General features: G+C 37.0%; 1 protein-coding gene across 1 annotated transcript in view; it reads left to right on the top strand.

Moving 5' to 3' along the window:
- The window catches only part of LOC142348555 (protein TANC1-like), a 29897-nt gene extending 7120 nt beyond the window's left edge, over positions 1–22777 (top strand). The window contains exons 6-13 of the mRNA XM_075399941.1: positions 29–418; positions 10104–10355; positions 14301–14430; positions 14866–15093; positions 17659–17831; positions 17986–18138; positions 18417–18660; positions 22157–22777. Coding sequence (XP_075256056.1) covers positions 29–418; positions 10104–10355; positions 14301–14430; positions 14866–15093; positions 17659–17831; positions 17986–18138; positions 18417–18660; positions 22157–22431 — 1845 coding nt within the window. The 3' untranslated portion in view covers positions 22432–22777. The remainder of the gene's footprint in view (positions 1–28; positions 419–10103; positions 10356–14300; positions 14431–14865; positions 15094–17658; positions 17832–17985; positions 18139–18416; positions 18661–22156) is intronic.
- The last annotated feature ends 2904 nt before the right edge of the window (positions 22778–25681 follow it).

Raw genomic sequence — 25681 nt, 5'->3', positions numbered from 1 at the left:
ATAATGGCAAGAAATTTGGTTTGTTTAGGTTGCCGAGTTTCTGCTTCGCAGTGGGGCTGATCCGAACGTTCCCTGCACCGATTTCGACAACCTTCCACTGGTGGCAGCCTTTTCACACCTCGGGAATTCTGACATTGTTAACCTCTTGCTCACATTTGGTGCAGAAATTGACCTCACTGACCCTGTCCTCAAACGCAGTGCTTTAATCTGTGCGTGCATTAGAGGTCATAGAGACCTGTGTGAGAAATTATTGCAAGCTGGAGCTGATGTTAGAGCACTGGACGCGCAAGGTGTGTCGAGTGTTGAGCATTCGGCCAGTAGTGGATTTGTGGATTGTGTGAAGATGTTGATCAACAATTCGAGGAGCCACTGTGTCGAGAGGTCGCTCGTGCTCGCTGCCTACAATGGACACAAACAGGTCCGTATGCTTATCTCTAATAATCTTTTTCGGATCTATTCTGTTTCGGGTCCCAGCTTAGTAGGCATATAACTAATGCCTTCCTCACCCAGTCGCACGTGTTATTTAACAAAAGGTCGTTTGTAGCGAGGATGGATACAGAATGGATACTCCTTTTCGTAGAACAGCTTTTTGTAGCAATTATGATAGTCATGTGGTCTCTTTTTTAATGCGACTTTCCGTTTGACCGATTTTTTGGTTTGACCCTTGACTTTTCGTCCTCAAAAACGGGATAAACAGGTAAAGCCTCGAGGATATTAAGTGGCTGAGCAGCTCGCTTAGAGCCTCCTTACTAGTCTCTAAGTATGCGATTAATCGAAACTGTTTTGAGGAGACAATTTTGTGGTGTGAAGGGTTGTTTTTAATCTTAAAAATTTGATAATTGCTCTCAAACGTAGCAATTATGTTAGTCTTGTTTGTTTTTAATGCAATTTTTCGCTTGATCAATTGTTTCGTGACTCATTGACTATCTGGATTAAAGCTTCTAACTTAATTCGCTCCAGTTTAATACTAACAGTCAAATCACGAGTGCGCCAAAATTGGTTTCTTCTAAAGTGTATCCGTAGTGGTCTATAATAAACTAATGCTTAAGCCACTTAATACATTATACCCTCGTGAACCCCGCCAGTTGTTTCAGAGGCATTTAACCTACTGTTTTCTTATGTTTAGTAGCCGCAAAGCGATAGCGGGGGCTATTGTTGGCCTTCTCTTGGTTTTTATAATTCAAAGAATTTAACTGTATGGGGGGCTGTTTTTTTGAGATCTGTTAACACGTTTTCCAGATTTTTGAAGTTAAATTGAAGTTTTTATTTTGGTGACGTCAAAACAGGAAGTGGAGCGAAAAGGCGTGGAGAGATTTTGCGGCGTGATTTTTTGCTCCTATTTCAAAGTAGAGTGAGAAAACTGTGTTGGATCAAAATTTCGCTTTATCGGGTGTGGTTATTTCTTCGCATGCGGCAATTTGACTTTGATTTTTTGTTTTTTAATAGCCGTAAAGCGATAGCCTGGGCTGTTATTGGCCTTCTCTTAGTTTTTTTTATTTCGTCGTCAAAATTTTGGATACGACCATATGGTGTCATAATTTCTTCAAATCTGCCTTTTGTTCAATCGTTCATGCGATTTCAGCTGAATTGCGTTCTCGGCATCACTATTCACTCTTATTCGAGCGAGCTTTTTTTCATTCGAGTGATGAAGTTTTTGGTCACACGCGACTTAATTCACTCTCAAAAATGACTTACTCACTCTGAAATTGACTTTTCGTCACTCTAATTCAAAGAGACAATGTTCAATTGATTTATCACTCTAATTGAAGGTTATTTGAGAGCAGCTAATAGAGGCAGCAGTAAATTAAAACAGAATCTGATTCAAAATTTAACATCTTAGTTTTTAACAAAAAAAAGTTTGTTTGGTCTGGTTTTTTTGATCTTTTTGAGACTGCAGATCTACACCGCTATTGAAGCTATTTTCTGGCAATCTGCCAGCTATGTTAATTAAATTTTGCTCCATGCCTAGCGGAATTTACATACAGTCTCAGAGTAGTTTCTTTGAAATTAATAAGTGATGATCCGTTGCGTCCTGGAAAACAATGCGGCTCATTTGGAATTTAAGTTTATTATAGCTGCAAAACGGGACATCTTGTTTTTTTTTCAATTGATCTCGAATGCTCTCGAACGACGTTTGAAGTAATTATTGTAAACATTTGTTTCTTTTTAATTCAAACTTGACCTTGTTTGAGAACATTCTTTCAATTTCCTTTCTTGAGTGACTTATAGAGTCTTGACCTCTTGGTGTTTGCGTGATCTAAATAAACAGCGATTGTAATTAGACTCCCTGATAGCCGAGTGGTTATTAAATCAATCTAGCACGCCGGAGGTCACAGGTTCGAACACCTCCCGAGTCAGAAATTTTTGCACAAATAAAATATATCTAGGCTATAGCCCCCTCTTACTTAAATTTCCCCGTTTGTCGTCAGAGATCAATTTTTGGACGTTAGTCGGCTTATGGTTTTTACAAATCTAAGATCAGTATTAGTTGTTACAGATTTTTTAAACCAGAAAAACAATTTGTCCAGGCAGCATTTTGACCTAACAGAATGTGAATAAAATGCCCTCATTAATAGAATTTTCTGATCGACAGAATTTCGCTGTTTGTGCAACGCTTGGCGTTAATGACACTTTCCCTTCAATATTTTTTATGGAAAAGGAGTAACAGATACATTTAAAGCATTATAGCTGTTTTTGGCTCACTAGGCTAATTTTCTTTACGCCAAGTTAGATTTTGATCTTTTTTCTTATGGGTAATACAATATGTAAACCTTCACAACTGTGAGGATACATAATTTCTAAAACCGCATTATTGTTTTGAGGGCAGAGCTGGGCCAGAATTTTCTAATTTTTAGAGGTCTTGTTTTTTATCATCGTATAAAGGAAGGGACCTAAGCAGATTCTTGTCAGTTCGATTCTCCAGTCTTTCTATTGCGTAACGCAATTGAATATCCTCCAATGAAACTATGTTACTAAGAAAGCGTAAATTATTCCTTTGAGATTTAAATTTAATTGCTCTCGTATCAAGTTGTGGCAATTATTGTTAAGAAGTGTTTTTTATGCAAAATTTTGCGTGACCGTTCTTGCATTTTTTGTAGTGGAACATTAGGGGTTCGAATCCCTCCCTGGTCGAATTTTTTCTCGGAATTGAATTGCATGTTCTAGTTAGCTTAAGACTAACTGCTGGTTTGTGAAACAAAAATGATTGATAAAATATCAATCAGTAAATAGGAAGTAATTAGAAAAACGTCCCAAGGATCGATCTGATGTCCATACGCAAAATGCTTTAAAATGGTATCAGACATATGCCTGGGGATGGCCTCAAAGTGCCGAAAATATTCCTAAGAAAAATAAAACGAACTGATATATAGTTATTAAGTTTAAACAATAAGCAGCCCAGTCCGTTCATTGCATCTTGCCAAACTTTGGAGCGAGAATTTGTTCACCTTAAAAATTGTTCTGTTACGTTTTTGCGAAAAGATTTTTCTGAATAATGCACATGAATAGAAAGATGTTTAAAATGAAGTAAAATTGATGTTTGGTTTCATTGTATTTGAACGTTTTTGCAAAATGAGTTCATTTTGTGTGTCTATGTGTGTGTGCGTTGTTAAATGAGACATTCATGTGATTATTGTCCCCTGTATCCTGTGTATATCTTGCCTACATGTGTCCGTCCGACCCTCACCCTCCTCGCTTGCCCCTCCCCACTACACCCCCTATCCTACCCTTGTGTGTGCGTGTGACACCGTGTAGCATTGGTCTGTCTCTCTTTTCTCGCTTTTCTCTTTTCCTCTCTGTCCTAAATCGATCTCTCACTCAATTTTAACCCCTCTATCACTTTTATACTCTTATATGTATGTATTCATTTGATTGACCAGCCAGGTTACCGTTAGCCGAATGGGGAACAAAACAGAAAATGTAAATATTCAATACGCGATTGCGTGTTCATTGTGTTACGTTTTGCAAAATGGAACGTGTGTCTGATTTTGAGTGATTTTATATTTTTAGAAGCTTTTTCTCATGCTCATGTTTTATGCTTTAAAAATGAAATAATGATTTTATTGTTCACCTAAATGTCAGTTTTGACAGAATTATGGTTCACGTGTTCAAGGTGGTAGAGCCGTATTTAAATTATTTGGATTTTTTGCAGCGTATTTGGTAAAACAAATTTGGAAGAGATGTTTAGTTGTAAAGATATGGTTCGAACACAAGTATCAGTCTTATAGTATATAACCACATTTTTCCTAGTTTTATGGAAAGTGGTTGTTTTTCGGTTTATTGACTTTTCTTGTAATTAGGAGCTGGAATCGGATCACGTTTCCTACCATTCAAAGACAGATCACTTCACATTGATAGGTTTATAAGGTAACAATATTAGGGAAAATTCGCTTTTTAAAGCATTGATGAACTTGGAATTATCCTGAAATTTTAAACTTAAATTTATTCGAACCTTCTCATCCAAATGTCGAGTTAAAAAGCTGATCTATGATCAGTTTGTGAAAGATTTGTTGAAAAAAAAATTTCTGACACAAAATAGTTACTGGGTAGTTAAAATAAAAGCACCTGGTTTGATGTTTAATAAATCTACCGGGTTACAATGTCCAATCCAATTTTCATTAATGTGGTCACAGCTTTGTGCAATAAGTTCATGCAGTGATTTTGGAGTACGATAAATTTGTTTCAAATTACTTAACTTTGTCTAAACTTGAAATTGAGCTGGACATGTCATGTTAAAGTCATGTCAAGTTTATATGCAAGGTCGTATCAGATTAAATTTGTTTGTAATATGTTTATGGAGCAGTTTTCTTTCCTACTTGGAAGAAAGAAATAGGTTCTATTTTTCACGTCAAATGGTATACTCATAGATATTCAAGTGATTAGTTGTTAAAGTAATTGATTCTGATTAACCAGCTGAAAATGTCAAGTTCGGCAATGCACACTCTAAGACTAATGCAGTCTTTATCAATCCAATCAAAAACACAATCTAATAGGTTGCAAATGAAAAAAAAATCTTTTTACTGTTGATACCAATCATTATTACTAAACCCGGAATAAAAATTTTGTAACCTTCATAGTGAAAAATGTCACGATGGCCTTATCAAAACAGAATTACGCATAATGAGCAAACTGTAGCCATTTGGTTGCCATCAATCTGTGCGCTATTATCATGAACTGCAGAAGCGTAAATAGCAACTCGTCATTATTTAAGTCTGATTAGGTAATCTAATCTGCCGCAACCCAACCCTACCCCACCACCTGTCGGTGACGACCCCCCCCCCCCCCCCCCCCCCCCCCCGGTTCTCCAGAGTAAATTAAGTCTTGACACAATCATATGTTATTACTAAGTGTAAGTGTAAAACTAGCATGTTCTTGGTAGTGGGCGAGTATTCGACGAGTAGATCGGCGTCATTTTGAGGGAAAGTACAATGTCGGCTAAATGAACTCTCGGTCTAGTGATGCTGGAATAGGTGTGCGTCCTCCTTTCTTGTCTTATTTTGTTACCCTGTGTGCCCTCGGAGCATCATATGATGGCTTTCCCGTCTACCTATCCCTATCTTTCTCTTTTCCCCTGCGTCTATTTCGCCCCCTCTCTTTCTCCCAAATGTTCTAAAAGGGGATATTATTGCTTCGCTCTGTCTCAGATAGTTGCTACCAATTCAACCACAACGACATACATGCACCCAACCAAGCAAAGCACGACGCGCCGTCTTGACTTAAATTTAAGTGGGGTTGTGGTGGTGGTGGTGGTGAATAGAGGGAGGGGTATTTTGGGGTGAATTAGGGTTTTATTGTGTAACACAGCATGTCCGAAATATAAAACTAACTGTACATGAGTGCAACAGCAAAATTGTGATATGTTTGAAATGCTTACAACACTGCATCAAAATTCAAGAAAACAACAAGGAAATTTTTGTTGCGACAGCGCTGGTGGTGGAGGCGATGGGGATGGGGTGGGGGTTGTGGGACGGGGGGCTATACATTCAGCTGGCTTTTTAAAAACTTTTAATATCGTTTTTGCGTACTTAAATAACCCTTTTTTATATGCAACATAAAAGAGCAACAAATTGGTCCATTGACTTAATGGTAAAACTGAACGTGTTTGACCGATTAATTGTGAAGCTGTTTTATAGAATGGAAATATTTGTAGCATTATCCTGCTGTGTGAATGAAATCAAACATGCTTTTGTGTTGGCATGAACAATTAAACCCGGTTTGAATTGAGAGCAAGATCGCCCCGTTACAGTTCAAAATGAGAGGTTAATGTAATTATTTATGGTTTAATGGACTTGAGGCTGTATTGTGTTTATATATGAATACATGTGTGTATGGTACAAAATTTCATGCCTCTATTTTTAATCGTATAGCATGTGAACTTGAATATTAGCGCATTTTTGCGAACGTTTTTTGCGCCAAAAAGGGTTTTCGTGAGTTTGCAAAACCTCCGAAACGCTTCTTTATTTGAAGAATAATTCTCATCTGCAAACCGGTAAAAATTGTAACCGTATAAATTGTGCTTTCAGACAGAATACTAAAGGGTCCATACTAAAGGATATGCGTCCCATAAGATATGCGTCAATCTTATGGGAAAATCAAGAAAGTTAAAATCTTTCCAAATTTTCAAGAGCAATAACATTTGACTGTGAAGTTAGGTAGCTTTCTCGTATCCATATATATCTATATCCGATTCATAGTTTTAAACGGATTGTTTTTTTTTTCGAGAGTCATCACTTAAGCGTTGACTGTTTTGTTCTCTGCATGCTTATTATCTCAACTGAAATCCATACTACAAATGATGCCCGAGAGTTAATAAATTTGTTTGGTTTAGTTTAATTAATAGCCGCCATGAGCCTCTCAACGGCTATTATCTAGGCGTTCTCCTTTTTTACAATCCAAAGAATATGGATTGTGTTGGTGCGCTGTCTTTTACAACTCAAAGATTTCGACTTGTTGTGGAGAGCTCTCTTTCTTAAGATCTATTCACAGATTTTAATGATTTTTGACGAAAAATTAAACCGATGAACTTTAACGCGCCGAAACAGGAAGTTTAACGAAAAAAGCGAGTGGTTTGCGGTGTGACATTTTTGCAATCTAAATTGAAAGCTGAGTGAGATGATGTTTTACTTTATCGCTAGATGTTTTTTGTTCACATGCTGCAATTTTACTTTGATTTTCGCTTTTTTTCGCAATCTATGTATTTTCTAGCCTAGGAATAGTCTTTTATTTAGTCAATGAAAATGCTTTGAAATGTTTCAGGACTTGTCCTGCTGTGTTTTTGGAGTCGCAACTTGATATAAAGTTTATCGGATGCGTTCTAATTGCTCTCGACCGTAGTTTGAGGCAATTATTGTAAAAATGTTGGTCTTTTTATGCAAGTTTGACCCCTTTTTGCGCTTTTTTTTCTAGAAGATTCTCTGATTTCTCAAGTGACTGTGTTACGCTTCACTTCTTCATTTTAAGTGATTCCGATTGCTCTCATTACGAAATGAAGTTTGTTGCTACTATAAAAGCTATTGCTTGTGGTTGATGCTCAAAGCCGTTGTAGTTTAGTTTTTAAGATTTCTAACTGCTATTCTGGAGGTGTCGGACTTGAACCTGTATGAGGTCTATGTTTTTGCACCCATAAAAACTTTCTGAGCTAAACCCTAAATTAAATTTTCCCAGCCTGTCGCTCGAGAGCAGTTCATTCGACGTTGGTCGGTTATGACCTTAAGATGTTTTCAAACATTTTTCCATGACTTCTAGCTTTTCAATTGTGATAAACATGTAAAGACCAGTGGGCATTAAATTTCTTAGAAATCCTAGGCTGGCTTTGGTAGCCAAGTGCTTCGAGTGCTGAACCTGCTTCGAAGGCCTATATTCAAATTGAAAATGTCATTAGTTATTTTTGAGCCAAAGTGGTTAATCGACGCCGTCCGCCTCTCGACGGCTCTTATTTAGGCGCTATCCTTTGTTTTTATTTGCTTTTACCACGTTTTTGTCTAAGTTTTTTGTCTTTGATTTGATCACATTTTTTGTTTTACATAAGTCACGATTTTCAAGCAGGACTTCTGACTTACCTCACTGTTTCAACTGAATGGATTTCAAGTTTGTTCACGCATTGAATTATACAGTGTAGGGAATACAGTCAAAGTCAAAGAGCGAATCAAAAGAAATGGGATAAACCGATAAAGCCCGCTCATTAAGTCATAGTGCATTAGGTTATCGAAGTTCGTTAGAGCGATTGCTAGCTGACATTATTATTCAGCTGAGTAGCTTTCAGCTTAGAAGCTGAATTATGTATAGTTTTGGAATCTAACTAAAACTGCACACCGAATAAATGCTCTTTTTTGAAATTTATGAAAAGTCGGTAAATTTTCATTTCTGCTTTTTTTATGTTTCAATCCCGATGTGCAACGGCGGCTATTTTCGGACAATCTGCCGGCTATGTTTCAATTTTTCATTCTAATGTCCTAAAAACTGTTTTCAAACAAAGAAGAGACCGAAAAGCGGCTATTAATAAAATTTGCACTTTTGTCAATTTTGAAAATTTTCATTTACGCGTTTTTTTCTTTTAGAAGCCAATTAAACTTTTCAATTGCTTGAAAATGGGTTGCTGGATAGTTCCTCGAGAAAGTGCGTTGGGTTTGAAGATATGAATTTAACAATTTTAGCATTTTCTAAAATTGCAGTGTCTTGCATTTCCTTAAAAAATTTTGTCATTTTCTGGTTTTTTCTATCGTTGTGGCCAATGAACCCCTTAAAGTGCGTGTGTGTTAATGGGTTTAACAGGATAAAATTTGTATTTTAGGAATTTATCTCCAAGAAATTTAGCTATGCTCATGTTTTGTTCTCTAAATTTGTGAGATTGTTTGTTTGGTTGGCATTCAATGAGTTGTTTTCTATTCAATTCTTTTGATTTTATTTCAGGATTGGTCCTGCTATATTTTTAAAAATCTTTTTTTTTCGTTCGATGACATATAACATGAGTCACGTCTTTCACCTTTGACTCCTAGCTTACTTCAATCGCTGTTTCCACTGAATGGATTTCTTTCACTCATTGAATTCGGCAATGTAGTGAATACGGTCAGTTTCAAAACACTAAAATCAAGAGAAACGGAATAAACCGATAAAGCCCGGTCATTAGGTCATAGTGCATTTGTTATCAAAATTCATTAGAGCGATTGCTAGCTGGCATTAGTATTAAGCTGAATAGCATTCAGTTTAGAAGTTGAATTGAGTATAATTGTGGAATCTAATTGAAACTGCACACCAAATTAGCACACTGTTTGACTCTTAGAAACAAATTCTGTTAATTTTTATTTCTTTTTTCTGTCCTATCCCGATGTGTATCAAAAGATTCAACGGCGGCTATTTTCCAGCATATTGCGGCTACACTTTTATTTGACTTGGATACTCACTTTTTTATTGACAGATTTTTATCTTCATCCATTTGATGAAAATGTACATATCGGGCAGTGACTGACCTTTTCACCTCTTAAAATAAATCAATGAACTTTGTTTCCAGCAAATTTGCTGGGTTCAACTCAGGTATACGGTTTTTCGTACGAATATTTTGCCTGCTGTGTTACTCTTCGGTTTGGTTTTGGCTAGTCATTTTCAAAGAGTTTTGTTCATTAACCCAACCGGAAAACCGTCACGCTTAAGCCATCTGGGGTGCGTAGGTAACTGAAGTCCTGATGCATAACGAGATCTGTTTTGTAGAAAACTTACGAGATTTACTTTAACTGCCATGTGCTTGAAAGATTTAACATCTTTTTTATAGGTAGTCTTGCGTAACGAGCAAGTCAAATTGACAAAAGTTGTCAAAACTTTTTAAAGGGGGCAATATTTTATGGTCTTGTGATCGCTCTTTTTTTCAGTTTACAAGTTGGTGCTCGGTCTGTTTTTGTAATATAGTTTTGTACATTTTGAAGACAAATTCGGGGTCTTTCCCATTATAGCCCCCCCCCCCAAGCTTAGTGGTCAGATTACCTATAGCCCCCCCCAATCGTGGTAATTATACCATAATGGGGAGGGGGCTAGAATAGGAAAGACCCCAAATTCGTTTTCGAAACTCTGACTTAGTCAAAGCACCAGATGAGCGAGCCTCTATTTCTATTTAGGTAGTTGAATTCCTGCTCAAAGGCGGCTACATCAGTAACGATGCTTTGGACGCGCCTTTCAAACTGCCAGCGACCAATTCAGAGGAGACGGCGCTTACAGCAGCTGCCTCTAGAGGACACAATGAAACGTGTGAAGTGCTATCGGGTCATGGTGCTAGCTTAACTGCCAAGAACGGACAGAGTTTGACTCCTCTTTTAGCTGCAGTGGATGCCAATCAGGAGGATATCATATTCGACTTGATCGGATTGAAGGTAGATAGCTATTCTGTTTTTATTCGGTTTTCTGTTGCTAAGAAATGAATGTGTGCTCTATCTAATTTTTAACAGATTATATTTTATTGCCCAATTATATTTTATTATGAGCTGACCGTCTCTGATCGTGAGAGGATTAGCCGCCTAAACTATCTTAGCTTTAACCTCTGTTTTAACAAAATTTGCTACAAATTTTTTATTTCAGTTTTCTTTTTTTTCCTGGCCATACAATTTCAAATCCCATTTTCATGATTTTCTCATTGGAATGCAACGATAAAATATGAGAGAAGAAGAGGTTTTATTGCACCAAAGTGAACTATTAAAGGTACAAGTTCCATTGAGGGTGATTGAACTTAAATTATGATAAAGTATTCTTATGATACTTCACCTCGTGGTTCTTGGAGAAGTGGTCAATTCCTTATTCCTTTAATATTGATTTAAATGTTTGTGTGCAAGTGTTCAGTCAAAATTTGACTTCATGAATTTTTTACGCTAGATGGTTGTTTTTCTTTTGGATTTTTAAAGTGCTAGCGCTTTTTTAGCCCATCAATAAGATATTATGTTGAAAGAATTTCTTTAAGTTTTATAGCAACAAATGACATTTGGGATGAGGATGTAAACTTTTGATGCATGCAACAGGTATTTAAAAATATAACACGTTATCTTTTTGGCAATTCGATTTTTTATTTTTAAATTGTATCATCAACGACTTATCATCTGATTTGTGGACGACAATAACATCTGAATTGTGCCTTAATTTAAGATCAATTAAACATGAAAGTAGTTTAAAAATGTTTCCTAAAGACTTAAGGCGAGATAATTGAAGAATGGAATAGCTTCCAAATACTTCTCCCTAATACTCTAAAGAGCTTCAAAGTTTGGGGATATTGGGCTGGTTACGCAGAACATATGTATTATTAAAAATTACTTAACACATGATTGTCAAGTTTGAGTTCTCAGATTCTTTTTTTGCAGATTATCAATTTCTAAAATGAAAAAAAAACCGTTTGAAAAATCGTTATTTAGACGTAGATAAAAATTAGGATTTTAGAGAAAAAGGAGAGATATGTATGAAAAAAAACAGAGAAAAATTGTACGTTATCAAAAAATAGCTGCTCCAATAATTGATTAAAAAACGTTTCCTTAAAAAGTTGGAAACTTCTAAAAGGTTCTTCAATATCCCTATAATAATGAACTTTTCTTTTATTTTTTTTTTAAAATTGTACCCGATAAGCAATACGTGGTGAATCGTTTCTTACTATTTGCACAAGTTTTTTTGTCTGTTTGAAATCTGATTTATCTAATTAACATCAGTTATATTTTTTATCTATTTTATGACGTTAATGACATTAATAGTATTTGAAACGCGAAATGTCGAGAAAAGTGAAAAGGTGAAATTTTTGTCCTCGATTTCTGAGAAATCAAAACTTCAAAATCTCTGCAATTATCGATTTATTTGCTCGATAGTTTTTAATGGTACCCCCTTTTTATCTCTCCGCGAAAGATTAGCTAAATAAAGATTATTGGCTAAATAATTTTATTGGCCAAATAAAGATAGGCCAAAATTGGCTAGGGCTTGTGTAAAGTTCCTACCCGATAATTGGAGTAATGGATTCATATTAAGTTAATTGAAGGTTTAGGTTAATATTTTTTTTTGCAAAATAACAGTGCGTCTGTAGCCTTAAAGTCTAATTGATTTCAAAATTATATTGTTAACATATGAAACTGTTCAGGTGGGTTTTTATTTGCTCTCGAATGAAGTTTGAAGCAATTATTGTAAACCTGTGTGTGCTTTTAATGCAAAGTTTTTGCTTGACCGTTTTATTCTAGAACAGACTCTCGATTTCACTTCTCGGGTGAATTCTTCACGCTTGATTTCTTGATTTTTGCGTAGCATATTGTAACATATTGAGTACCAAGTTGTCTGTTGCTAAAACAAAAGCAAATATAAGATGAGCCATGGCAAGGACCTTGTAGCCGGGTAGTGAATGCGTCTGTCCATTTGGTCGTAGATCGGGGGTTCTCTAGTCAAATTCTAAATTAAATTGCCCGGCCTGTCGTTCGAGAGCTTTGTGTTCAAGTTAGTGATCACTCAGTTGATATTAGCAAAAAGCAACGAGAGACAACGTGAACAAATGGCATCATAATGGTTCAAATCAATTACACTCTTTTACAAAACTGAACGTTGAGTTGTACCATTAAGTTGTAAGTTACCTGTTTTTAAAGTGCATTATCAGTATGACTCCATCCTATATATTAAACGCGTGAGCTCTAAAATGCGACAAACTTTTTGCATGTTTAAGAGGCCTCTGGAGGCGCGTGTTTAAGAGCCGCATTGAGCAGCATGGTTATGCGAACATATTGAGAGAGGTCACTGACCTAAAAGGCTTAAAGTAGATGGGTGAGAACCGAGCCTGGGAAAAAAGCTTGTTGGTCAGGTGCAGTTACCACGGGGCTAAAAGGGGCTTGAAAGTATGCTCGCCCAGTGGGAGGATTTACTGTCCTGGGTACTACGTGTTTTTTAATTGCTCCAGAACTGAGTTTGAAGTTCTTATTGTAAACTTGTAACTTCAGTTTTTGTGCAAAGTTTTAGATTTCAGATGCGCCATTCTAGAACACTCTTAGCTTTCAACTAATTGATTTTTGCATGATCTCAAGTGCTCTCAATCTGAAATATGTTCATTAATACGATATAAGCTATTGTAAGCAAAGGTGGTATGTAGTCGTTATAGCGCAGTTGGTAAAATGCATGACTGTTAAGCTGAGGGCCGAGGGTTCAAACCCGTGTCGGGTACCCTCCTTTTGTAGACATGAAAATTTCTAATCAACACCATGCGACTCGAGTTGGTTTATGTTCCCGTGTGTGTGTGTGTGTGTTTGGGGGATGAAAAACGGCAATTGTTTTCTCTTTGTAGCAATTCTTCTTTCCATTCGCTAGGTATTTTCTTTGTTTTTTTTATTTCAAGCCTTTGAACGATCGTTTTTCGCAAACCACTTAGATTTTCCAGTTAGTTTTGTTGCCCCTAAACGAATTTTAGAGGAATCATTTTTCGTTTCTTTCTTTCTTTCTTTCTTTCTTTCTTTCTTTCTTTCTTTCTTTCTTTCTCTCTCTCTCTCTCTCTCTCTGTTTCTCTCTCAATCTCTGCGTGTTTGTGTGTGTGTGTGTGTGTGTGTGCGTGTGTGTGTGCGCGCGTTTCGTCCTCTCTTTCTTCTCTTTCCTCCGTTCTGTGTCTCTCTATCATTCTCTCCCTATCTCACTTTTCCATTTTTCCGTTTCTCTTTCTCTCTCCCTTTGTTTATATTCTCTTTTTTTTCTGTTCTCAAATTTAATGACCATGAAAACCTGCTGTGCAAACAGTCACCCCACGAAACGGGAGGCAAAATCAGAAAACACCAAGAGCTTCAAACAGACTGAATTGGAAAACTCAAACATTTTTCTCTGTCCTCTATAGGATAACCACAGGTTGTTTTTTTATAGCTGTTGATTAGCGGTATTATTACCAATGTCCTTAAAATCACGACAAAAACCTTATTTTTTTTAAACCTCTTATTCGTGTAAAAGATTTTCTTGTTATGGTTTTGCCGGCATGCTAGTTTTCCTTGAGTTTGACAAGAGTCGACTGAGAATCTATAGAATTTTAATTGCTCTTAATCATAGAAAAAAAACAGCGGTTTTTACAGAAAAAAATCCAGTTGTTAAATTGCCTGTAAGTAGAGTAAAAAATCCTAGAGTAAGTAGTGTAAAGATCCAGTTGTTAAATTGCCTGTATGTAGAGTAAGCAGTAAGTTGAGTTCCTTGTGAAATTTGCTCAACTTGATCAGAAAACTCCTGGATTTACAATGCAAATACTTGCTTAAAACAATGAAGGCATGATAAAATTGAACAGATTTCACGTGGCACTCATCTTTATTGTCAGAGCTTAAACAGTGCGTGTTGTTTGTCAGGAGTCGCAGCTGAAGACAGACCCTGACATAGTGGACACAGAAGTGGAGAGGGATTCCCTGGGCAGGACCGCTCTTCTCATAGCAGCTGCCAATGGAAACCAAGTCATTGTCGAGTACCTTTTGCATGGAGGTTAGTACACCACGCCCCTTTTCGATACGCGCAAGTCAATTCCACAAGACAAATTTGAGCTTGGTAATGGTTTTTTAATGAGTACATAAACTCAATTAACTCCTTTGTAAGACATCTATTTATGGAATCGGTTAATGTGCGCATCGGTTAATCAATAAATATCAAATTATTCATTTACAATTAAGATGAATCAAATCGGCATTTCTTAAAAAGGTAATCTTTTTAAAAACATGTTACAGAAACTCCGGGCTCGCGTGGAATGGAAATTTATAAAACATGGAACGTGACCTTGTTAAAATTCAAGATCCAACCGTTTTGGAGGATTTGATCATTTTAGACTGCTCCGATTACTATGCAATATGCGACTCATATATTTTTGCCGGCACGCTCTCATTCGCCCCTGTTCATTTCTTAGCACTGTGTGCTGTATTTCAGGTAGCTCAGTGCAGGAGACAGACAACGAAGACCTAACAGCTCTCTGCTGGGCAGTGAGACAGGGTCACTCCACCATAGTTGAGATGCTTCTAGATGATGAGTCAAACGTCAACCACAAGGACGAGAAAGGGAGATCTCCTCTAGACTTTGCCGCTAATTTAGGAGATGAATCTTTACTACAGCTCTTGCTTAATTATGGCGCCGATTTTGACAAGACGTGTAACGCTGGTAAGTTTATATTTGCGTTTCTGTACGCAAATAGTTGAAGTTTTTAATAGCCGTCCTCATCTTCTCATTTTTGCGGCGCTAATGTTAACGACTCGAAGAGCAGTTATGGTGACGCATTTTTTAAAATCGACTGGACGAATTCGCTTTTCACAGCATGCAAAGTCGAATGCCGCACGTGAACCCAAGTGTTTAGATCAATCTCTGAACATAAGTTAAAAGCCGAGCAAAGTTTTGTTTTTATTCGGACAATGTTCTAAGAGAGAGCGAGAAAAGCAGGGGTGACGAATTTTTAGATGAGCAAATTTTTCTGATCACGTGAGGCTTTTTTTGTTTTTATCTCTTAAAGTTTTCAGTCAAAATAGCTTATTCTCAATATTAAACATTTGAAAAATTTATTAAACATAAGTGTAAATTTTAGAGCTATTTGTTAATTGCTCTCAAACGAAGTTTTTGGCAACTATATTAGTCTTGTGGTCTTTTTTATGCAATTTTTTGCTTGACCGATTTTTTTGTCTGACTCATCTGACTTTTCGTCCTCAAAAGCGGGATTAACAGCTAACGCGGGGAGGGCATTAAGGGCTCTTAGAGCTTTGAGCTTTAACCAGTCAGTGAGAATGCGATTTACCAAAACTGTTTTGAGGAGGCAATGTCATGGGTTTAAGAGTTGTCCCTAATCTTAAAAAAACTTTGATCCCCTCAGTCGCGTCATCCCCCACTCACCCCCTCATCCTCAATGTGCCCCCAGTCCACCCCACCATCCTCCACTTGGTGGTTTGGAGCCCCTCTCGTCCAGCCTTTCCAACCCTACCCCCCCCCCCCCCGGCCATCGCTTGACCCTCCAACTTCGCCTCCTCCACCACTCCGCTTATCCCTCCATTCTAGCATCTCTCCCAAGCTGGTTACTACCGAAGCCAACCGCTTGCCGGCTGTTTGAGAGCAATTCGCCCGACGTTAGACGGTTACGTTTCATTTTGCTTTTTTGGAAAATTTTTGGTCAATTTTTGATTTTTTTGCGCTTTGCAGACAATTTTTTCTAGTGCATTTCTAAATTTAGACATATTCTATGGAATATGTAACTGAATGGAGATAGCTGAATGTTTCATGGTCCAGTATTTACGGAAATAAACTAATTTTTGTGTTTGTGTGCGTTGTTTTTTGTTCACATGCGGCATTTTGACATTGATTTTGTTTTTTTTTAATTTTTTTTATCTGATTTTTTTAGAAATGGTTTTCCCAAAGCACTCAGTTCGTTCTAGTCTAGTTTTTTTGTTAAGTCAATGAAAATTTTTTGAATTGTACGTCAGGACTTGTTACAATTCAAAGAATTTGAATTGTATTGGGGCGCTGTCTTTTTTTATAGCTGCGAAGCTGTAAGCTGAGCGTAGCTATATTGCGGTGCTCTTGTTTTTTTTTTGTTTCGTCGTCTGACGCTTTATTTTCGTTTTACATTTGTTCTAGAACATTCTGTCTCGTCACTGCTTAAATGGCTTTTTCGCGCTTGATTTCACGCTTTCTGCGTGACTTAAATTGCGGTTATTCAGAAACAGAATCTGTTCCTAAAACAAAGTTGATTGTAAGAAAACAAATTTTATGGTCCGACAGCCGAGTGGTTAAGGCGACTGGCTGTTAATCCGGAGATCGCCGGTTCGAGACGCGACAGGGAAACTTTTTTTTCACCCAAAATCAACCTCCTTTGAAATAAACTTGTAAGTTTTATAGGCGGCGGCGATAACTATTATCAACTCACTTCTGTATCTTTTTCCATCTGTATTTTACGGCACGCAAGTCTATTTCGCAGCTATTCCGGCAATCTGCCGGCTATGTTTTTAAGATCTGTTCACACATTTTCATGATTTTTGAAATCAAATTGGAGTAGTGATTTTGGTCACGCCGAAACAGGAAATGGAGCGAAAAAGCGAGTGGTTTTCGGCGTGAATTTTTTTTCGCTCTAATTTTAAAGTAGAGTGAAAAAACTTTGTTTTAACAAAAATTCGCTTTCTCGCTAGTGGTTTTTTGTTCACATGTGGCAATTTCACTCTGATTTTTTCTGTTTTTTCAATTTTTTTTGGATCGGATTTTTTTCTAAATGGTTTTTCCCAATCCATTCACAGCTCATTCTAGGCCTAGTTTTTTGTTTGAATTAAATTTTCATTTCTCCCTAGTGGTTTTCTTGTTCACATGCGGCATTTTGACATTGATTTTTTGTTTTTTTCTTATTTTTTGATCTGATTTTTTTTAAATGGTTTTCTCAATTCACTCATAGTCCATTCTAGGTCTAGTTTTCTGTTTAGTCAATGAAAATTCTTTGAATTGTACGTCAGGACTTGTCCTGCTATGTTTTTTGTTTCGTCGTCTTACGCTCTTTTTTGATTTACTTTTGTTCACACAAAGGCTCCAAATTCGTTTAAGCAGTAGTTGTTCTGCAAAAAAGCAGTGTCAAATGAACGGAGTCAGTCTCGAAAAACGAAATCAAAAATAGAAACGAGATCTACCTGAAAAAGCCAGTTTGATACCCAGTAGCAATTTTAACCCATTGTCAGAAAAGCATGGGTACAAATTGTTTAGGTTTGAGACCGTTGGACTATGCAGTACAGGCTGACAAATTGAACTGTGTGGCTCTGTTAATGAGGAAGGGAGCTAGGATTGGACAGGCTGCGTGGAAGACTGCAATCTCTAACCCACAGATCATGCTCCTGTTCCTCAACAAACTCACCGAAGATGGAAGCATATTCTACCGGGTCAGTTTCATATTTGGGCGCTCTTCTTAATGAATCGGAGGAAACACAGATATTTATTGCAGCAGTGTCTTTTTTCTTGCAGTGATAGTTCTCGAAATTAGATCTGATATATAAATATGAAAAGCAGCGAATATGGATTTCTGTTCTGTTCCAGCAAAAGAAATACCCGGATGCTATGAAGAGGTTCACCCTGGCTCTGAGGAAATTCCCCCGACAGAAGCACGAGTTCGGAAGCCACACTTCTTCCTTCAGAGACCTCAAAGTCACTCTCTATCTCAACATCTCAAGATGCAATCGCAAAATCAACGTACGTTCCGATTTACTTATCTATTTCAATAGATTTTGAAGTGCCTCCCCCTTTTTGGTAGCAAATGAAGATTGCAAATACTTTACTTGGGCTACGGTGATTCTGATGTGCGTTTTAATTCAATAATAATGGCAGTTAAATCATAAAAAGATGCGGTCCTTGCTATAATTTTTAGGTAAAGTATAGATTTATCAAGATATAAAAATACCAGTTGTGGGTGGTCATATTTTAGCAGATGAAAACAGAAATAATTCTTACAGATATTTGTCTACTTTCAGAAACTGGACAACGCTATCCACTACGCTAACCGTGCACTAAATCTGAAGCCCGGCTGCTATGAAGGGTATTACGCCAGAGCGCGTGCCAGAAGAGCGTCTCGTGACTTCAAAGGGGCAACTGATGACTTGAAAGAAGCGTGCAACATAGCACCGGACAACTCTGAGATTGTCTGTTTGCTGCAGAGGGTGAAACTAGAAGCTGCGATACATTGTGGTGAAATTGGTGCTCTTAATTCTAATGGTGGTAAGTCAGTGATTACAGCTTTGCAGCTATAGCAAAAGAAAGCTATGTCTTTAATTGCTCTTGAACGAAGTTCATAGCAATTATTGTAAAAGTGTTGGTATTTTTTAAAGCTGCGAAGCTGTAAGCTGAGCGTAGCTATATTGCGGTGCTCTTGGTTTTTTACAATTCAAAGAATTAGTTACAATTCAAAGAATTTGAATTGTATTGGGGCGCTGTCTTTTTTTTTAAGATCTGTTCACACATTTTCATGATTTTTGAAGTCAAATTGGAGTAGTGATTTTGGTCACGCCGAAACAGGAAGTGGAGCGAAAAAGCGAGTGGTTTTGCGGCGTGAAATTTTTTCGCTCTAAATTTAAAGTAGAGTGAGAAAACGGTGTTTGAACAAAAATTCGCTTTCTCGCTAGTGGTTTTTTGTTCACATGCGGCAATTTCGCTTTTCTGTTTGATTCTTTCTTGATTTTTTCTTCTTGATTTTTTCTGTTTTTTCGATTTTTTTTGACCGGATTCTTTTCTAAATGGTTTTCCCAATCCATTCATAGTCCTTTCTAGGTCTAGTTTTTTGTTTAGTCAATGAAAATTCTTTGAATTGTACGTCAGGACTTGTCCTGCTATGTTTTTTGTTTCGTCGTCTGACGCTCTTTTTTCGTTTTACATTTGTTCACACAGCAAAGCTGAAAAATTCAAATTTTCTGAATGACTTCTTCCTTTCACTAACGGCATTTGCGCGCGTGACGTCATTTCTCACTCGCTTTAGCGAAAGTTTTTAGGTTATTTGCGTGATTAGATTTTGATCATACGTGACTTACCTCACTCAATAAAATGACTTTTGCACTTTAAAGCTTAAGTTTAATTTGATTTTGTTTAAGGTCAAAGGAACTTATTTGTGCAGTAAAGGTCCCTAATAAGAGGCTTCTGCGGAATGAATTTTAGCAAGCTTTATTAATTTATCGCTGAATGTTTTTTACCTAGTTTTTTTGAGCGGCGTCGATTTTTTTTCAATTTAGATCTGTATCTGTTTCTATCTCTATTATATGGCACGCAGGTCTATTCTTTCGCAGCTATTCCGGCAATCTGCCGGCTATGTTTATGCAATTTTTTGCTCGATCGTTTTTGCCTTTTCTTCTAGAACATTCTTTGACCCATAAAGAAAAATTGATCTAGACTACAGAATTGCCTCGCCTGTCGTTCAAGAGCAATTCTTCCGGCATTGGTCGGTTTATGTTCTGCTATAGCTGCCAAGCTAGGTAGAGCAAAGCTTTGCTCAGCCTATAGCTCTTTAGAAGTTGATTTGCTAATTAAATTCACCATTTGAGCAGTATGTATATGATAGCGATAGTATCTCAAATTAAACATCTGTAAAAGTTACAAGTTAGATAAATTCAATTTTTCCATTTATCTTTAGTTATAGGACTTAGTAATTGCCATAGACAGAAATTCTTTTTGATAAGCGTAGAATAATTCATTAAAAGTTTTTTAATTGCTCTCAAGCCAAGTTTGTAGCAAGTATATTAGTCCTGTCGGTCTCAAAAACGGGATGAACAGGTAGCGCCCAGCGGGCATTAAGTGCTCTTGTAGCCTTTCAGCCCAACAGTCTCCAAGTATGCGATTCACAGAAATTGTTTTGGAGACTTATACTTATGGTGTAAAGAGCGGTTCTCAGAGGTTGACCCTCGGAGGTTATCGAGTTTTTTTTATTTAAGTCTTTGTTTATGCTTTGCTGACTATCTAAGGCTATTCTAATGAGGCTGATAGTTTGTTCGTTAACTTCTTTGAATTGTAGTTCAGGACTTGTCCTGCTTTGTTTGTGTTTTGTTTACACCTAGACAACACGTATGGCATTGACGTGTCAACCCGTTTCATTGGCTTGCGTTTGAAAAGCAAAGAGTCGCCATAACTCTCCGAGTTGTAAAAATGGCTGTGTGCTTATAGAATCTTATTTCTATGGATTGTAGCGCTAAAAGCGGCTAGGTGGGTGACACGACTATTAAAAAAATGGGAGAAAAATTTCATTGGTGCTGCTGTCTGCTTTTAATTGTGTGCTCATCAAAATTAATTTCCATACCAAGGTTTCAGCCCAACAGTCTCCAAGTATGCGATTCACAGAAACTGTTTTGGAGACTTATACTTATGGTGTGAATGGCGTTTCTTAGAGTTTGGCACCCCCACCCCAAAAAGCCCCTCTCAGCTCGCCCCAATCCCCACCCCTGCACATCATTCAGGCCGTAAGGGCGTGCAGCCAACCCCCAAGCCCACCCACACTGTTGTCAGTCCCGGTCCCCCCCCCCCGCTGCCCTGACCTCACGCGCAACGAAGCTAAATGAAATGAAGATGACGCTTCATTGAAGCTAAAGCTAACCTCACTAAACCGTGGCGAGCTACTGACGAAGCCAACCGCTCACCGGTTCTTTTGAGAGCAACCCCCGCCGTTAGTTGGTTATGTTTATCTGCTCTCAAACGAGGTTTCTAGCAATTATATTAATCCTGTCGGTCTTTTTTATGCGATTTTTTGCTTGACGGATTTTTTGTCTGGCCCATTTGACTTCGTCCTCAAGAGTTGCAGCTATCTTAGAGCCTTACGCTATGCTAGTCTCTTAGTATGTGATTCGCCGAAACTGTTTTGAGGAGACATTTCCACGGTGTGAAGGGCTGTTCTTAGTTTTAAAGAATGACCCCCTTCTTACATTTGTTTTGATCGGGGAAAGAGTTGATTAATTGCTCTCGAACTGAGTTTGAGGCAATCATAGCTGTTTTCATGAAAAACTTCTATGTACCTGACATTTTGCGTAATCTAATTTGTTCTCTTATTCAAATTTTGACAGATAGAAGTCAAATGAAAACTGCGTCGAAATTGGTTTCGATTTTCTAATAACCTGTAATAACTCCGTTATCCCCCTTACAAGCGTTCTCCCCTAGTTGAACAAGACGAGCCCCAGCCAGTTGTTTGAAAGCTTTTCCTGAGACGGTACTAATATGTAATATGTTTAGTGATTTCTGCTGCTCAGCAACTGAAATTTTGTGTTTACCTCACTCGAAAAAATTACTGGTGCTCTCACTTAATGAATTGACCGTGGGTTTCAGGAGTCTATTTTTTGGCTTTTGCAGTTAGGTGCTGTGTTTTGCTGAGGTGATCTGAAATCTTTTGAGATTTTTTCGGTGCGCCATTGGTTAATATCTGGGTACATTTCAACCAAGTTTAGCCTCGTTTCAACTCTGTCCTTCTCTAAATCAGTTTGTAGATCCTCGAGAACTTCTCTAACTTTTACGAAGTAGGTCTGCCCAATTTTGTGCTCTAACAGACATCAATTTTTACAGGAGGTCAAATTAAGAATTCTTAGTGGTCAATCATAAACTTAATATACTTCTGTTTGCAGACAATTATTTGGTCAGAGTCTCAGTTTAAGTAGTCTGCAGTCTACATCCAGTCCTTAAAAAGCAATTCCTCAGACATCCGTAGTTTTATGGTGGAATCGTTTGGTAATAACTTCTTTTTTTTTAGGCAAAAGTGGATTGAACCAATTCAAAAACTACTCCTTAGACGAAATTGAACCAATCTCAAATTTGGCCGCGGCAGCTGCTGCTATTGGCTCGAACGATGCAATAAGCGAAGAAAATTACGACAACGATGACAACAATAGTCAAGAAAATATATCGAATGCAGATTTGACCGATTGTTTTGTTTCGAATTCGACCAACTTCACCTCGACACCTTATAATGCAAATTCTGCTCGAAATATTGCTCAAAATTTTAGTGTCAAAGATACAGCTCTGTGAATGTTCTGAAGACTTTCGTTATATAAACTTCTCTTTTTGAAATTGTGCTAATAATGACTTAAATTGACTTTCATTTTTCGGAAGTAGTTCAGTTGTCATAGACTCTACGCGATTCCTCAATCATAAATGTGACCATACAAATTACTGCGCTTGTTCTAGAAATAAAAACCGCATCAAAACTTAGAAGTTCTATTAGAGTTTGTATTCTATTTTGCAGTGATTCATGTCTTTCCTTATTAACCTGATATTTAGGGGCATTCTTTGACCTTTTTTATTTAAAACTTTTTGTTTCAAGCTGTGTTAAGAGGTATAGAAAGTGTGCTGGGATCTTTTTCGATTATCAATAGACTAAACTATTGATAACTTCATAGCTTCCACGATTCACAGTAATTAAGGGACATTACAGCTATTGCAATTCTGTAAATTTTATCTAAAAGTGGTTTGGGGTAATTGGAAAAGATTCTGGGTCTCATTTTCTATCAGGTTTTTTATTCTCCCAGGTGAGCAAAGCTTAGTTTTCCACCATCTATTAAAAACTTTGCGCTATGAAAACATGATGCTTGAAGCTTCCAATATTACAAAAATCTAGCCTATCGTTCGATTGTGATGATACAAATTTTAGATGGCTTTACTAAACCTGGGGAAAGAAAATAGTTCTAGTTTCTGTAACCTTCTTGTGCTATACATAGAAAAGTATCACTTTACAAATTGAATCTACGAAAAGCCGAGTCCTGTTTGTATTTATTCATACGATCATCGTTTTAGATGTTGACTGATTTAGGTTTGTTTGTTTTGTGATCGTTTGTGCAAATTGCTTTCTCTTACTCTGTAGTTCTGCTCTAATACGTTTGCTTTTGTGAATGCACAGACAGCTTTGTTGATTATGGTACGGGATATTTTTCGTTTGTAGGATTCAACTTATCATAAGTTGGGGGGGGGGGGGGGTGGTCAGCCAAATTCTGAAATCTAAAAATTTCTGACTTAATGTTTTTTTTTGGGGGGGGGGGGGGGGGTAGGGGGGGTAGGGGTTGGGAGTGATGAGGGTTTATGCTTGAACTGTTTTTTTTCAAATAACGCTTAAAATTAATGGGCTCGTTTTATTTGACAGCACAGGGCAAACATATGCACGAACGTAAAAATCAGAACCCGTACTTGTATTCAACTGACCGATTTAATTTGAGTTCACTCGCTGAAAATGCACAAGAAATTATGTACTAAAACACGACCATTATGACCTATATTATCCTGCGTTTCATTACCCCAAAGTATTAGAAACCATATTACGTAACTCAAAGGGAATCGCCATGTTTTCAGCGTTATTCTATTTTGCTCCCACCGACATGATATACATCGTATGGTTTCTAATTTAGATCGGTGGAACTGTTTCTGTTCTCATATGAACATTTCTTTTGCCTTCATAAACTAGCGTGAACAGACTAACATATTAGCATAAAAACAGATATACTATTGATCACTTTTAGTTTAGCTTATATTATTATACTGTAATAAAAGTGCAATATAGATGGTTAAATTGTACCACGAAAAAAGGAAACAGTTCCAGACCTTTTTAAATTCAAATGATGTTCTACCTTAATATTCTGTAAGTAGTAGTACGTTTCTTTCGCCCGATGAAAAAAAAACATCCTGAGTCGGCATTGAAGGCTTTGCACAGATTTTCTCTGATCGGATCAGCCATTCGATTGAAATAGGCGTCTTCCATTAATATATTCAGATATTACTGCTATTTTAAACAGAAATTCAGATAGAGCTATCTTTCGGCTTGTGATGCCTTTAACTAAAAACTGAATCAACCCCAAAGAGGACCAACCAATATGACGAAACGCACATTTGGTTGAATCTATTATCAATATTATGGTTTGATAACCAAGTTATTAAAACATTTGTTATGGAAGCAAAAAAATTGCACAATTTCTAAGAGAACATACATAGTATGACAGTGCTTCAGCAATGCATATTATTGTCGTTGCTGAAGTACTGAGCTTTTTTATATGTTTCAGGTGTCTGGGCTATCATTATTATTCGTCCAGGAATTCAATTCTTTTAAATTAATCATCGTACAACTTGGAAAATATGCAAAAAAAATTGGAAGAAAATTTTGCAAAAAGTTGATTGAAATTTGTTAAAGCTCTTTGGGTGAACGAAACAGATCCGCAGTAAACACCAGATATTAATTCCTCACTAAAAACTGACAAACATTCAAGGTGCTCTTATTTTCCCATTCTCTTCGTTTCACCTAAAATAGTTGCTTCTAAAATTTATTTGACACTTTAGTTGCTTGTAACCATAAATTTAAATCACTAGCTGTAACCAACGCACACAGTGACAATTGTTGTTTGATGGTTGTCTTTATTTTTGCATTCATCCATTGATTGGATTAATTATTTTCACCTTGACTATTTGACCTCTGACCTGATTAACCCATTTAGAAATTAATGTCAGTTATTATTTCACGTAATTATATGGCGAACAAAGAACAGGTTGCTCTAAGTAGCAAAATATTTATAGTTTTTTTGAGGGGAAAGTGGAAAGTAACATAGCAGATTAAAGTTAATGGTCAAAAAATAGCCCACCTCCCTCACCCCCCCCCCCCCCAACGCACTCTATAATTAAAAATATTTTTTGTTATTAGTTCTAATGGCTTTTCCCGCCTAATATTTGTCTATACAAACCATTATCAGTGAAAAACTGCATTAGTCTGCTTTCACGCCTGATTACGAAAACGAAAATTTTGTTCATGGAGGGTAAAAGGAAACAGGTCGGATTACCGTTAAAATTAAGGAAAAATTTTTGGTAAGAAAAAGTGAATGACGCATTGAAGGAGTAAGTTGAAATTTTCTTCATTTTTTTTTATTGAGAATACTTGAATTTAATCCTAGCAGAATCCGTTCTAAATGTGATATGAAATGGGGTAAAATAATCAGGGTTAAATTTGGCCGTGGTTTAGATTTGTAACCTAGTTCATACACACCTTAATTCGATCGCTTTAAAATTCCACTAGAACGGACCTAAATCTGATTATTCCGTGATAATTTCAACAGCCGTTTCCTGTGACAGAAAAGAATCAGTTCTTTACCCGTATAATAACTATATTAAACTGAGGGAGCGAGTGCGGGGGGGGGGGCGATGAGATGTGAAATACAATGCGAATTTAGCGCTATTTTAAAAGTTGGGAATATTACAAACAAACGCGTGTATTTATTTTTAAGGAAGGAATTTTAAAATTTTATAG

This window comes from Convolutriloba macropyga, chromosome 10 (genome assembly GCF_964194025.1).
Source record: "Convolutriloba macropyga chromosome 10, txConMacr16.3, whole genome shotgun sequence".
Classification (NCBI taxonomy): Eukaryota; Metazoa; Xenacoelomorpha; order Acoela; family Convolutidae; genus Convolutriloba; species Convolutriloba macropyga.
Note: the sequence above shows the minus strand (reverse complement) of the source record. Positions and strands in the feature narration are given on the sequence as shown.